Source organism: Meles meles, chromosome 2, assembly GCF_922984935.1.
Source record: "Meles meles chromosome 2, mMelMel3.1 paternal haplotype, whole genome shotgun sequence".
Classification (NCBI taxonomy): Eukaryota; Metazoa; Chordata; class Mammalia; order Carnivora; family Mustelidae; genus Meles; species Meles meles.
The window spans coordinates 4,439,832-4,456,165 of NC_060067.1; the positions used below are offsets into that span (position 1 = coordinate 4,439,832).

The 16,334-nt window shown below is 43.5% G+C and overlaps 1 protein-coding gene across 2 annotated transcripts in view; it reads right to left on the reverse strand.

The window, feature by feature from the left end:
- Positions 1–16,334, reverse strand: part of FRAS1 (Fraser extracellular matrix complex subunit 1) — a 406,500-nt gene that overhangs the window by 101,455 nt on the left and 288,711 nt on the right. For both annotated transcript variants that reach the window (XM_045993253.1, XM_045993244.1), the window contains 3 exons: positions 8,991–9,105; positions 6,382–6,519; positions 4,000–4,032 (listed from right to left, as the gene is read on the reverse strand). In XM_045993253.1, coding sequence (XP_045849209.1) covers positions 4,000–4,032; positions 6,382–6,519; positions 8,991–9,105 — 286 coding nt within the window. The remainder of the gene's footprint in view (positions 1–3,999; positions 4,033–6,381; positions 6,520–8,990; positions 9,106–16,334) is intronic.

Sequence of the window (16,334 nt, forward strand, 5' to 3'; positions counted from 1 at the left end):
TATATTATTACTGATTGTATGAATTATCTAGAAGTCAATCACTGGAAATGAGCTGATACTGATAATAATAATAATAAAACACTGGGGGCGCCTGGGTGGCTCAGTGGGTTAAAGCCTCTGCCTTCGGCTCAGGTCATGATCTCAGGGTCCTGGGACTGAGCCCCACATCGGGCTCTCTGTTCGGCTGGGAGCCTACTTCCTCCTCTCTCTCTGCCTGCTTCTCTGCCTTCTCTGTCAAATAAATAAATAAAATCTTAAATAATAATAATAATAATAATAAAACACTGACTAAAGAAATAATAAGGCATCCACATTGGAAGGGAAGAAGTAAAACTGTCACCATTTGCAGATGACATGATATTATATACAGAAAACCCTAGATGCCACCAAACACTGTTAGAACTAATAAACAAATTTAGTAAAGTTGTAGGATGCAAAATCATACAAAAAATCTCTTTTATTTCTATACTCCGAGAGCTTATTGCTCTTGGATATGTTAAGAAAGTAATCCCATTTACAACTGCATCAAAAAGAATGAAATACCTTGGAGTAAATTTAACTAAGGAGATAAAAGACCTGTGCTTGGAATTATAAGATACTGATGAAAGAACCTGAAGAAGACACAAATAAATATAAAGATACTCTATGTTCATGGATTAGAAGAGTTAACATTGTCAAAATGTCCATAACAATCAATGCAGTCTACAGATTCTATGCAATCCCATCAAATTTCCAATGGCATTTTTCACAGAAATAGGAAAAATGATTCCACTTTTGTATGAAACTACAAAAGACCTGGAAAAGACAAAGCAATCTGGAGGAAGAAGAATAAAGCTGGAGGCATATGCTCTCTCAAACTGTACCACAAAGCTATAGTAATCAAAATAGCATAATATTACCATAAAAACAGATCAATAGAGATGAACAGAATAGAAGAGAGAACCCAGAAATAAACCTACATGCATATGGCCAATTGATTTATGACAAAGTAGCCAAGAAGATGCAATGGAGAAAGACAGTCTCTTCAATCCATGGTGTTGAGAAAACTTGGCAACCTCATGCAAACAAAGGAAACGGTACCATTATCTTATGCCACACACACAAAAATAATTCAAAATGGATAAATACTTGAACGTAAGACCTGAAACCATAAGAGTCCTAGAAGAAAACAAAGGTGGAAGCTCCTTAATATCAGCCTTGGGGATGATTTTTTTGGATTTGAAGCCAAAGCCAAAGCAACAAAAGGAAACAAATAAGTGGGACCACATCACACTAAAGAGCTTTCATGCAGCAAAGGAAACCGTCAACCAAATGAAAAGCCAAACTACCAAATGGGGGGGGGGATATTTGCAAATTATATATCTGATAGGTTAATATCCAAAATATATAAAGAACTCATACAATTAATAGCAAAAACCCCAAGCAATCCAATTAAAAAATGGGCAGAAGACTGAAGAGTCATTTTTCTAAAGAAGACATCCAGATGGCCAACAGGTCCATGAAAAGATGCCCAACATCAATCATCACCAGGGAAATGCGAACCAAAACCACAATGAGGTATCACCTCACACCTGTCAGAATGACCATATCAAAGGACAAGAAATAACATGTGTTGGCCAGGATATGGAGAAAAGAGAACACGTGGGCACCGTTGGGGGAATATAAACTAATACAGCTTCTATAGAAAATAGTATGACGTTTCCACAAAAAATTAAAAACAAATAGTGGGGCACCTGGGTGGTTCAGTGGGTTGAGCCTCTGCCTTTGGCTCGAGTCATGATCTCGGGGTCCTGGGATCGAGCCCCTCATCGGGCTCTCTGCTCAGTGGGGAGCCTGCTTCCCTCTCTCTCTCTCTGCCTGCCTCTCTGCCTACTTGTGATCTCTGTCTGTCAAATAAATAAATAAAAAATCTTTAAGAAAAACAATAACAACAACAACAACAAAAAAAAAACAGAAATAGTACATGATCCAACAACTCTGCTTCTGGGTTATCCAAAGAAAATGAAAACACTTTGGGAGCCTGGGTGGCTCAGTTGGTTAAGTGTCTGCCTTCAGCTCAGGTCATGACCCGAGGGTCCTGGGATCGAGTCCTGAGTTGGGCTCCCTGCTCACTGGGAAGTCTGCTTCTCCCTCTCCCTCTGTACAGCCTTTCTCCACTGCCTGCCAGTGCATGTGCTCTCTCTTTCTCTCAAGTAAATAAATAAAAATCTTAAAAAATCTTAAAAAAAAAGAATGAAAACACTAATTTGAAAAGATATAAGTACCCCCACGTTTACTGAAGCATTATTGACAATAACCATGACATGGAAGCAACCTAAGTGTCCACTGACAGATGAATAGATAAAGAAAATGTAGTGTAGAGGCGCCTGGGTGGCTCAGTTGGTTAAAGCCTCTGCCTTCGGCTCAGGTCATGATCCCAGGGTCCTGGGATCGAGTCCCGCATCAGGCTCTCTGCTCCTCAGGGAGCCTGCTTCCTCCTGCCTCTCTGTCTGCTTGTGCTCTCTCTCAAATAAATATATAAAATCTTAAAAAAAAAAAAAGAAAAGGTAGTGTACATGTGCAATGAAATACCACTCAGTCATAAAAAAAGAAAATCTTGCCATTTGTAATAACATGGATGGACCCTGGGGGCATTATGCTAAATGAAACAGGTCAGACAGAGAAAGGCAAATACCATATGATCTCATTGATTTCTGGGCTCTAAAACAAACAAAAACCAACCAGCCAACCAACCAAACAAATAAACCCAAGCTTAGAACTACAGAAAACAACAAATTGGTGGTTGTCAGAGGTGAGGTGGGGTTGGGGGGGGGGCTCTGAAATGGCCGAAGGGAGCCAAAAGGTACAAACCTCTAGCTATGACTAAGTCATAGGGGTGTAATGTACAGCATGGTAACTACAGTTAGTAATACAGTATTACATTAGGGAGACAGTAAATGCTGAAGTGACAAAAAAAATAATTTGTAACTATATGTGGTGACTGATATTAACTAGACTTATCGTGGTGATCATTTTGTAATACACCCAAACACTGAATCACGATGCTGTACACCTGCAACTAACACGATGCTGTATTTCAACTTGTTACACTTCACATGTCAACTGCATCTCAATTAAAAAGAAACAATGACGCAACAATGAAATTTACTGTTGATTCAAGTGTGATTCTAAATCCTCAGAGAAGGAAAGGAGGTCTGGGAGTTTGAGGAAGATGACTTTTCTCTCCAACCAAAATTTATCCTACATGACATAGAACAGGACATATGGGTGGTTGATTCCAATGGAACAGTCAACCCCAACTAAATAGCAGTTTAGGGTGTCATTTACAGCCAACCATCCTCACACCAGACCTAAACAAGAAAGCTTTTCCCTCTGCTGTTCCACAGAGATGCCAGGTCTGACCGCATGTCTGCTCACTGGCACGGAGCTTCTGTGGCGTGGGGAACCAAAGCCGGGATGCCGGGGTCTTCCACACACAGCTTTCATCTCCCTCCAGGAGCAAAGCATTCAAAGTAAGGCTCAGGTCAAAACACTCTACACCACCATCCGTTACCTGAGTGTCACATGGGAATGACGGGACCAACCATTGTTCTGGGAGCTTTACATATGTATGATTATTAGTTATCATCCCCACTGTTGAGCAAGGCATGCAGGCATAGGGAGGTTAAGAAACATTCTCAGAGCAACGGACCCCCGGGCAGTCTGCATCCAGAGGCTAAGAGCTTATCCACTATCGCCTCTTTTTAATAGATACTGGGACTGTGAAACGGGGCTTAAACAACCCTCATCTTTGGAATACTGGATGGGTTATTTTCTTCTATGAATACAGACTCAAGCTATTACTATTTAACTAGTCATGTGACTATTCCAGAAAAACTTGTCTTGTATAACTTTTAAGCAGTTTTTAGGAAATAGTAATGACGAAGGGAACAAAAAGTAAGGACTAATAAGGAAAGGAAAAATCCCATTTTCTAACAAAATTACTATTAAAATTATCACCTGTGAAGTGAAACTTCACCGATTCTGGGAGACCTGAAACAGAAAAGAGAAAATCAATACATTGGTGAGCATTTGGGGGTCAGAAATAGATGGAGAAGGTACAAAATATGGGGCAGAGGTTAGAAAAGTAAAGCATGTTTTAACCTAAATAATTATGGCTTGAGGAAAGATTGCCAGGTCTTTTGTTAATGTTATGTTGAGTTTAATGGTGCCAGCACTAATTTTAAGTAACAAAAAGAATGGCAAAGCAGAATAATTTTATATCCCAGTAGTTAGAGTGATTTATAATACATTCATTCAGATCCCATTTTATCAGTACATAAAATCCTACAAATCGGTGAATGCGGGTGATGTCGTATATCACTGACAGACTCTCTGGTGGGTCAATTCCATTGTAGAATTGAGTGATGCCTGGGACATTGATTTACACACTATAATGATGTGAGAGATTTATCTCATGGCATTTATCCCATAGATTACACAGGACAGGACTCTGCTCTCTCTAAAAAGGCTCTAGGAACTTAGGCGAGTATAATAGATACGGAAATAACTTCAACCATGGCTGACACGTTTTCTTTCCCTCTAATCCCAGGATATCCTGAGTTTCTTTGTAAAGTAGGTCTTTTGAAGTAGGGGTTAGGGAACCATGAACATTTTCATGGGCTATTAGTTACCCAGTTACCAAACACTGGGGATCCTCCTTAGAGAGGATGCCTACACCCACGTTTCAACATTTTCAAAGAAGAGTTAATCATTTTCTGGACAATTGCATTTATGTATATAATGGAAAATGTGACTTTAAATGCTTTCTATAATTTAAGATGTAACTCTAAAATTATTTGACCCATGTTCAAGTTACATCAGAAATCACCAGCAGTTCTGTATGAGTAAGGCTACTATATAAAAATAACATTCCATATTAATCATGTTACATACATACACCTTAAAGATCATAATGGAACAGGCTTCATGATTTTTAGAATCAGTCCAAGGCACAGAAGTATTTAGGTTTAGGACTCAAAACTCCTGCATTCCGGTCAGCAGTTTTGGGTACTGGGTGGAGGGGAGAGATAAGGGATAACGAAGATTAACTATCGTGGCTTAGTGGAAGGGCACAAAATGGCTCGGATTGGAAGAAATCCAGTTATTCGGGATGCGTGGGGGCTTGGTTGGTTGAGCGTCTTTCAGAAGGAGAAAGTCTGAGAGTCTCCCTTTGGATCAGGTCATGATCCCAGGGTCCTGGGATCGGGTCCTGGGATCAAGTCCTGCTTCTCCCTCTGCCTGCCGCTCCCCCTGCTTGCGCACACGCACGCTCTCTCTTTCTCTCTCTCTCTCTGACAAATAAATAAATAAAATCTTTTAAAAAAAATCCAGTTATTCTTTTGTTCAGTCTTCTCTTCCTTTACAATGGTGGCTTCTGTCAAATCCTGGCTCAAAAGGTTGCATTCTTCATTCCTCTGTGGGACCTTCCCGGTGTAGCCTGGCACGTTCCTCACTGGATTCCCCTCCACACAGCCCACCCACCCTGGCCTCCTCCTCCAACCCACTCACTTCACTGCAGTTAAAGAGATTTTCATGAAGACCATTTCCCCAGATCTTTAAACCTCCATTGGGCTCCTATTGCTCTTGACATAAAGATCTAAATCCTGACAGGCTTCCAGGACCTCTGAGGTCTGGCCTCTATCTCCTCCTCCAAGCTCATCCTTGTTCTGCTCAACGTTCTACATTCCAGACACGGACTTTTTGCTGTTGTTGTTGTTTTTCTTTTTTAAACCCCCAGAATATCACATTCTCTCCCTTCTCTGGGCCTCTGCCCATGAGCTGGGTGCCCTTCCCTGGGAAATGTTGTCCCAAGTGTCCCGAAAGGCACGTTTCGGCTGATGAGCATCCACTCATCCCTCTCTGTCAATACCCCGGGGCAGCCTCCGCTGACCTCTTAGTCTCCGGCTGTCTTGTTACTTCGAAGCCCACCACTGAACATTTTTCTTTCTCTCCAGAGCTCTTGTCTCAGTCTGCAATCAAACACTCATTACTGGGCTTATTTCTCAAACTCTGTCTCCCCACCTAGGTCCTAAAACTCACCAAGAATAGGATTCATGCCTCTTTCTGTTCACCACTATAATCTCCAAGACCTCAGAGCCACATAGGAGGCCCCAAATAAAGATTTATGGAAAGCATGTGTGCATGCATGAATAAATGAAAAAAAAAATGAGGAACTGAGCCCAAACTACATGTTGGCCTACAGGTCTCAAGTGATTTAGAACAGCTCTAAAGTGATGTCACTAAACTGTCAGAAGGACAAGAGGAAGAGTTGGGGAGAAGCTGCCATGAGGCTCCCCTGAGAGCAGTCTGGGTGCCTGAGAAGAGAGGAGAAGGCATTACCAGCGAAGGAGAAGGCCATGATCTCCTGGAGGTGGGGAGCTGCCGGGGGAGGACGGTACATGATCTTGCCCTGGTTGATGTCTTCCTGCGTGAAATACCGGACAGGAGAGTGAGGCCGGTCCCTGTGTTCGATGATCCCTGGGGAGCAAGAGACTCAGCGTTAGCACCCACAGTAGTTCTGATGGTTGATAGAACGGTCTGGGGCCATAAATCCGCCTTTTCCCCTGGTGGGGGAGTCGTCTGTCCTTCAAGAGCCAGTGTGCTCCCGTTTCTCTTATATACCATTCTCCAGTCCTTCAAGAAACAGGCAAATCTGAAACCGAAACCAACTTCAACAGGATCTTTTAAAAGATGCTTAATTGAATTACAGCTGACAGACAGTCGGATGTTAGTTTCAGGTGGACCACTGAGTGTTTTGACAATCGTGTACATTATGAAATGCTCCCCACGAAAGCCTAGTTACCCTCTGTCACCACACAAATGATCACAGCATTATTGACTATATTCCTTGAGTTGCTTTTTTCATCTCGTGACTTATTTATTCTGTAACTAGAAATTTGTCCCTCTTAATCCCCTTCCCCTGCTTTGCCCATCCCCCTACCCACCACCCTTCTGGCAACCACTAGTTTATTCTTGGTATTTATGAGTTTATTTTTGAGTGTTTATTTGTTTGCTTTATTTTTCAGATTCAGACATAAATGAAAGCATATGGTATTTGTCTTTCTCCGTCTGACTTACTTCGCTAGTATAACACCCTCCAGGTCCAAGTCGTGTTGTCACAAATGGTAAGATTTCATTCTCTTAGGCCTGAGCACCATTCCAGCCCCACACCTTCCTCATCCACGGCAGACACGGAGGCGGCTCCCCATCTCGGCTGTTGTAAATAAGGCTGCCGTAATTACAAGGGTGCATGTATCTTTTTGAATGACTGTTTTTGTTTTCCTTGGGTAAATACCCAGTTCCTGGATCATATAGTAAATCTATTTTTAATTTCTTGGGGAAACTGCCATACTGTTTTTCACAGCGATTGCACCCATTTATCCTCTTGCCAACAGCGCGCAAAGGTTCTCTTTCCCCCACATCCTCACCAACGCTTGTAATGTCTCACCTTTTTGATACTAGCCATTCTGACTGGTGTGGGGTAATATCTCATTCTGGTTTTTATTTGCATTTTCCTGTGACCTGTGGTGTTTGAGCCTCTTTTCGTGTGTGAAACCCAAATAGATTTTTAACTAAAAGTCACTGACCATAATCAATGGTAAGACACAAACTACTAACCCTAATATAACTTAGACTAGGTAATTCTCTACAAGTCATAGACATTTCACCATAATTTGAGATTCTTTCAATAAAGTTCCAACGTCAAGCTTGCTGAGCAAATGACATAGATTGGGCTCCTGGTGAGGCTATAATGAGAGTTTTCTCAACTTACGCCTTTCCTTCAGAAACACCCCAGCCTCTGTGATAACCTTTGGCAACGGGAACATGGATCACGATTATTCTAAGAATTGGATTTGCAATTTTAACTCTGGGATAAATCTTTAGAGGCTGAAAATTTACCTATCGTTTCTAAATTTTGTAGGCACAGAAATAATGCTCTGATCACCTTTCATGTCCTGTCAACTCTTTCAAAGAAGGACACATGGGAGAGTTGGTGTTGAACTAATTCAGGTTCTGAGGGGCTGAGAGACCTATAGTCATTCTCCAGAAGACAGCCAGGCTGCTGGACTGAGAGAACTCCATTCTGCCCGGGCAGTGTAAGGAGAAATGCTCTTCCTATGACTCAGCAGATTTAGAAAAAGAGAAGCATGACTTTTAGGTGTTTCATGTCTCTGGACTTTATCAAAGGGGTAATATAATTTAATTTTTAGACATTTATCTCTCCTGGGGGATTTGATAATGTGAAAGGCTTACATCCAGGGCAATGGCTGGTCTTGGGAGAGCAGCCTCAGATTCGGGAGCAGAACTGTCTTACTAGAGCTAACCTCCTTTCCGTGAGGGACAGCCACACCTCTGTTAGGGATGGGCTTATTAGTTAAGCCCCAAGTTCAGCCATCCAAAGAATGAAGAGTGATGGCAGGGGCCCACCTCTCCTCTCTGCTGACTGTGGTTTCACATCTTCATTTTCCCCGCCACGAAAGGAGGGACTCATCCAAAGGGGAGAGGAACCGAGTGTGTGTGGCTCAGCACACTCTGCCCTCGCTGGCAGAGCTCCTTGTCCTGAGCACGTGCTTGTTCTCGTTCCCGTCTGTTCACCTGTCCTAACCTCACCAGGGCGGGGTCTGTCCCTGCAGGCAGTGCCCGTGTCTGTCCAGTTCTGCCCGTGCATGAGAGGGGCAGCTCAATGCAGTGACTCAAGTTGTGTGCACGCCATGTTCTCCAGCACAGCTCGGGCATACCAAAGCTGACACACTCATCTCCATCTGTCTGACCATGGTGTCTCTTTCTCAAGTGGTCCTAAACTCAGAACAAGGGAGCAGAGAGCGTGAATAATTGTTACTGCTTAAATCCTCAACAAGTACCGCAGACGAAACTCCCGAGCTTTGAAGATAGGCCAACAGTTAGAAGACAAGAGCATCACTCAAAAGGTCATTGACGGCACGTCTTACCTTGATTTGGATGCAGAGGTACAGTGATATTGTATATAATCTTTCCGCTTGGCCTCTCAGAGTTTACGAAGGAGAGGGAATGCGGCTGAATCACAGTCAGGGCATCCTCCCGAGCCTAAACAACATTTAAGGAAGAAGAAGAAAAAACAGGGTGGTGAAAACAAAAGCCAGAGGCAAAAACAAACCTGATTTAAAAAGCAGAAACAAAACAACAACAACAACAAAAAACAAAAAAACACACTCACTCTAGGCTTTTAAATTAGTTACAGCAAATTTTTTTCTGAATGCTCGGAAGAAGGATCCGGTCTCTTGCACTGCAGATCTGTCTTGGCCTTAAGAACCTCAGAGGGTCATAGAACCTTCCTCCAGTTCTCTTGCACTCTCCCTCCCCTACCCGCTGCCCCCAGGTTTGTGTTGGTGCATACCGTGGGGCGTCCCAACACGACCACTTTTCCCCAGGTGGGACTCGCAGTGGGACACGTCAACACGAGCCAGCACGGCCTGCCCTCCTCCTGTCCTGCTGTTCGCAGCTGGTCACTACCTCTCTGCTCCTCTACGGATTGGGCTAAGGCTGTATCTGGTAAGAAGCCTCCCTGACCACTCCAGCTTTGCCAACGGGAACTGTGATGCTTTCAAAGGGCAAAAGATGAACCCACCTCAAACACCAAAAGACGCTCACATTTGAATTCAGAGGTTTAGGAATTATTTATTAAAGCACATAAAACTAGTGCATGTTTTCTTTGTCTCCATTGTACCCTTCAAAAGGACTACATTTTGCTTTTCTCTTCCAGTCCTCAGTATCCAATGAAGGGGTCAAGCAAAATTAATCAAAAGGCCAATGTCTATATATTTTTTTTATTGTCCATTCACTTGTATATAGCCCTAACCCACCAACAGTGACAACTCTCAAAAAGAGAGAAAGAGAGAGAGAGAGAAATTTTGAATCCCATGACCAGACATAACAGTGAGTTGGGGACAGCAGCAAAAACATAGAGTGGAGATGAGAAAAGGGAAAAGTAGTGTGAGGACAGGCCCCTTTCCTGGGTCACATATACTGTTAACAAGACAGAACAAGGGGCGCCTGGGTGGCTCAGTGGGTTAAGCCTCTGCCTTCGGCTCAGGTCATGATCCCGGGGTTCTGGGATCGAGCCCTACATCGGGCTCTCTGCTGCGCAGGGAGCCTGCTTCCTCCTCTCTCTCTGCCTGCCTCTTTGCCTAGTTGTGATTTCTCTCTGTCAAATAAATAAAAAAATTAAAAAAAAAAAAAAGACAGAACAAAAATATCTGGCTCATGGCAGGCTCTTCCTAGCTGACCCCTGCAGGGCTGAGTGGGACGCGCTGTCCGCGCTCTGAAGCTCTGCTTCCTGCAGAAGCAATTTCCCCATTTAGGAAAGGATTCAGTAGGGCTCAGTAATTCCCGTGCAGGAGGGCGCGGTGCTCCTCCTTTTAACTGTGAAAAGATTGAAGGTTGCAGTTGCTTTTAAGTGTCCTGAAGGCACACTTGTCCTGGGAGAGGCAGCATTTGCAGGTTCGGACAACCCCCCTAGAGTACAGAGTCATATTTCAGGCCACTGCTCGGGTCTGGAATGTCAGGAGTAAGGAAAGTAAGAGTTACAAACAGCCGCTGGTCTCTCGCTCTAAAATAAAATAAGGACAACAAATGAAACATCTAGGCCCCGTGGGAAGTGTTTACAGCCTACGCGAGTGCATACACACCTATACCCACGAACAGGTGTGGGCACAGCCACATGGACAGAAAAGGGCAGGCTCAGCACCTTGTTCAGCTCCTCCCCGAAGCCGTCAGAGTATCTGAAAATTCTCAGGGCACCATGAGATACTTTTGACGATCTAGATGCCCCGAAAATAATCCAGCACTAGAAGAGGGACTGGACAGAGGAGCATGGACGAAGGGAAATATATGCCCCCAAGAGAACATATTGTATTATGGAATTTATTGACATAATCTCTCTACTAATAGAACGGGTAGGAGGTAGAAAAAGTAAGGACTTGATTCCCTGAAGAAAGCAATATCGAGCCTGACATATATCAAAGTACAATCAATTTTAATATTGGCTGTTTGGAATGTTCAATATTTATCAATTAAACATAGTAAGAAATGAAAGATTACATTTCATAGAAATCATTACAGAAGACACTTTTTTATTAAAATATCTGTCAACGATCGAAAAGTACAGAATGCTGCTCATGATGCCCAAGTTACCTCTGACTATGTCTGGAATCCAACTGCTTCTCCCCAACGCCACCACCGTGCTGGGGGCCACCGTCACCCCTGGTCACCAGGGCAGCCTCCCCACTGCTCTCCTGCTCTCCTGCAAGCCATTTCAGCCCAACTGCCAGCCAAAAAGGAGGTTCGGCCTCTGTGGCTCAGCACGGAGTAAGGGCTGTCCATTTCACCCAGAAAAAACCTGAAGTCCCTCCAACGGCCCTAGAGGACTTACACGATCTGCCCCAACCCCTCCCTCTCCCCGCCTCCCTGCCCCCAACACACACACTGGGTGCATCTGTGAAACTGAGATGCTCTCACACACCCTCCTCTGCTCAGACCACACTGGCTTCCCCGCTGCTCCTGGAACACCAAAGCCCACCCCCCAACTGGACGCGTCTAAACACATGGCTCCCTGGGCCTGGAACACTTTCCCCTCCGGTGCCGGCAGGGCTCTCCTCCCCACCTCCTGCAAGTCGTTCTTCAAACATCTTCCTTTTAAAACAGCTCAGCTCATTTACATCTGCAATCTGGGCCCCGCTCGGCTGTTGCCACCAGCCGTTTCTGACCCCCTTGACCTTGACCTTGTTGTTTTACCATAATACTTTTCACTCACATGCAACATAGGAGTTGTTTATTTGATTTACGACTTATCATCTATTCCTTCCTGCCCCAAGACAATGGAAACTCCATGAGAACGTGGATTTTCGTTTGTTTGTGGATAGATCCCAAGCACCTAGCACATGAAAGAGCTCAACAAAAATTTGTTGAGTGAATGAAAAATATCATTATGAGATTAAGCTAAGAAGTAAAATAATGAGAATACTTTTAAAGTAACTTAATTAAAAAAATATTTTCCATCATCTTTCAATGTTGCCTAAAGAGAGGCAAACACTTCGACATGTAAGCCTTAGCAAAGGGAGTGTGTGATTTTAAATCTTCGGGGTCCCAGGTCAGGATTTATAAACAACATTATTATTTCAGCTGCCATTAAAAGAAAAACCACTTTCACCTGTTGGCCGTCATATTAGCAAAGCAGCAAAGCTCATGGCTGGCCTCAGAGATTAAATACCCATGCAAAATAAGAAGGTGAGACGAGTAAAAGGGGGTTCTACAAGAAATCAATCATCTTCTCACACAGTTTGGTTAGGACAACAAAATTAATTCACTCCCCTACTCACGTAGTGAATATTTCGTCAGAACCTACGCTGGGCAGGTACCAAGCAAAGAGCTATGGGAGATGCACGATGAATCAGATGCAGACTTTTTCCTCAAGGATTTCTGGGTTTTGGTAAGGGGAGTTGGTAAATAACTCCAACGTAGAAACTGCTAAGTACTGTGAAAGGCTCAGATAAAGCACAGTAGGAATTCCAAGGACAAAGAAACATTTCCAGAAACTGCAGATAATTTTATTAGTGTTTGAAAAGGTCTCAGGAAAAAACATGGACCCATAAGTCTGCAGCCATAAACCCAATACGGCATGCCCAGACTTGAGTCTATAGGACAAAGAGATCAGCTGTTCCAACCGAACCCCTGCTAACCCCAGGAAGAGTGGTTTTAAGAGAACTCTTCCATCCACGTCGTCGCAAATGGCAAGATTTCATTTCTTTTGATGGCGTATTATGCTTAGTGAAATAAGTCAATTGGAGAAAGACAACTATCATATGATCTCCCTGATATGAGGACATGGAGAAGCAACATGGGGGGGGGGTAGGGGGATAGGAGAAGAATAAATGAAACAAGATGGGATTGGGAGGGAGACAAACCATAAATGACTCTTAATCTCACAAAACAAACTGGGGGTTGCTGGGGGGGAGGTGGGATTGGGAGAGGGGGAGGGGGCTATGGACATTGGGGATGGTATATGCTATCGTGAGTGCTGTGAAGTGTGTAAACCTGGCGATTCACAGACCTGTACCCCTGGGGATAAAAATACATTATATGTTTATTAAAAAAAAAAAAATTGGAAGGGGAGGTGAACCATAAGAGACTATGGACTCTGAAAAACAACCTGAGGGTTTTGAAGGGTCAGGGGTGGGAGGTTGGGGGAACAGGTGGTGGGTAATAGGGAGGGCACGTTTTGCATGGAGCACTGGGTGTTGTGCAAAAACAATGAATACTGTTACGCTGAAAAAATAAATAAAATGGAAAAAAAAAAAGAGAACTCTTGCTACAGTGATCACTCCGGAGACAAGTGGAACTAGGAGGGCTTCTGCAAGGCCTTCCTCTCGAGTGGTGACCGTGGGCAACCCACCTCTGAGTACCACGACTATCTGAAAAAGGACGTAACAAATATGCTTCGCATTAAGAGATAAGAGAATTTCTTTCCCCTTTAAGAAGAGAATTGGAAATACGATATTCAAAGTATGTGTGTGTATGTGTATACCCATATGATTAATTTATTTGAATCTGAAGGTGAGATAGTGAAGGGAATTATTAGCTATGTGAAAGCAGCTCTGAAAATGATTCATTTAGTCAACAGATATTCACTAAGCAAGTACTTCTACATGAGGCATTGAGTTAGATGCGGAGGAAGATACGAAGATTAATTAAAGATTTTGTCCTTAAGGATCTTCTAAGTCAAACAGTGGATGGTTACTTGGAAAACCGAGTTGATGTAAAGCTATTAACTTATTTGCTGAATCTCACACTATGCTATGCTATTTATTGGTAAACATGCATGTTTACAGATCTCCTTGCCCAAATTTGATATATCTATCCTAAATGTATACATCTCAGATTACACGCACACACACACACACACACATATATATATCTTATAATATTATTCAGACTATACACATCTTATACATGTATGTAGGCACATAATTCTGATGGAACGCTATAAAACAAAATGGTATGGTACCATTTAAAGGACCGAATTTGATGAAGAGCATTATAGAAAGGCCACAGAACAAATTTCTATTTAGGCAGCTATTTTTTTTTTTTTTTAAACATTTATTTGACAGAGACAGATCACAAGTAGATAGAGAGGCAGGCAGAGAGAGAGAGAGAGGGAAGCAGGCTCCCTTCTGAGCAGAGAGCCCTATGTGGGACTTGATCCCAGGACCCCGAGATCATGACCTGAGCCGAAGGCAGCGGCTTAACCCACTGAGCCACCCAGGCGCCCCAAGGCAGCTATTTTTTTATGCTGCTTTTTCTCTACGCAATCTTCCTGGGCAATCTCAGGCCGGAGCATTAAACCACCACATGCCATCAGTGATTCTCAGGGGTTTCTCTCCCGCAGAGTATCTACTGTTCTTCTTTTTTTTTTTTTTTTTTATTTATTTTCAGCATAACAGTGTTCATTGTTTTTGCACCACACAGCCCTTACCGGGCACACCTTCTGTAAGCACCTCCCACTGAACTCGACATGGCCTCCAGGGCTCCCCCTTCCCGGAAGTCGCGTACATTCCTGACCTCAGTGGAGGGCGTCCTTCCATATCAGAAACCGGCCGTTTTACCCACTTCTACACAGTTGACCTCTGCGGCTCTAGATCCCTTTCAATCTCTCCCTATGTTTTTTACGCCATTTTAACCACTTTTAAGGGCACAGGACAGTGGTGTTCGCTGTATACGCATCGTTGTGGAACACACGTCTAGAACGTCTTCATCTTTTAGAACTGAAACTCCGTACCCACTGAAGAAAATCAGCTCCCCATTTCCCTCTCCCCACCTCTACCCCCCACCCCTGCAGGGGCCACTGCCTTTCCACTTTGTGTTTCTGAAAGTGTCACTACGTTCGGTAGCTCCCGTAAGTGGAATCAAGCAGTATTTGTCCTTTGCTGACTGGCTTATTTCCCTCACGTAATGTCCTCAAGGTTCATACATTCTGTAGCACAGCAGGATTTCCTTCTTCTTAAAGAGGGGATAATATCCTGTTGTTGTATCTAACATAATTTCTTATCTATTTATCTCCTGAAGGACATTTCAGATGCTTCTGCCTCTCAGCATAGGCATCCCGCTGCAGTATACACGGTGTGCCATCGCCTCTGAGATCTCACTGACCCCCCTCAATCCCTATTGCCACCGCACGCGGTACGTGCTACCAATTATGTTCTAGATGCCTGTAACGGCCTACGCCTTGGCCTCCTCGTGCTCTGTCTGGACCCCACGGGGGGTGCTCTTTACACGACAGCCTGAACGATCTTCCTAAACTGAAAATCTGATCGCGCTCCTCTCTGCTACGAATCTTTCAGCATCCTACTTGCCCAAAAACATCCTTTCAGGACAAAATGGAAACTCTTCATCTCATCTGTAAGGTCCTCTATGATCTGACTCTCATTTCTTACTTCTTTTTCATCTGGGGATTTATGCTCTGGCCAACTGAACTCTCTGCAATTCCTCAAACATGTCATGTTCTCCTGTGTCTCTCACTTTTTTCACCTGCTGCTCGTCTGCCTGGCATGAATTTTGCTCTATCTGCAGTCTAGATAAATGGGGTTTCAAGTGTGGTGAGCAGAGCAGAAGCACAGCTTGGAAACTCTTTAGAAATGCACATTCTCAGCCCTAGACCAGATCTACTAAATTAGAAAACCCGGGGCGTGCTCCAGCAATCTTGATCTAACCAACCCCACAGGGGATCCTAAGGAGGCTAAAATTTGAGTCCACACTCTACAGCTAATTTACACTTCAACCAGCTCAGCTCACTTCCAAAAGAAAGCCTTCCACGACCTCCCCCACGCTCCACTGGACTAGGTGTCTCCCTAACTTGCTTCCATAGTGTGACTCTGCTTGCGTACCATATCACAGCATTCATCATGTCCTGGTCATCATTGCTTACTTGTTTGCTTGTTTTAGACTCTAAGTTGCTTGAGAAGAGAGACTGTGTTTTATCGTCATTGAATCTCCAATACATTTCACGGCACTTGGGATAAATTAGGGAGTCAAAAGTGTTTATTGGGATGACTGAATGACTGGAGAGGGGGACTCCTGTCCTTAAACACAGATATGGGTATACATTCATGATGTATTTACCAAATATGTGCAAAACAAGTGTGCTTAGGTGCATCCAAATCACTACATAGAAAATGTGTTTTTGTCACAGATTTCAAGTATATCCGATAGTAATGGCCCCAATCAATGTCAAAAGAAATACAAACTGTGTAGATTTTAAGGAA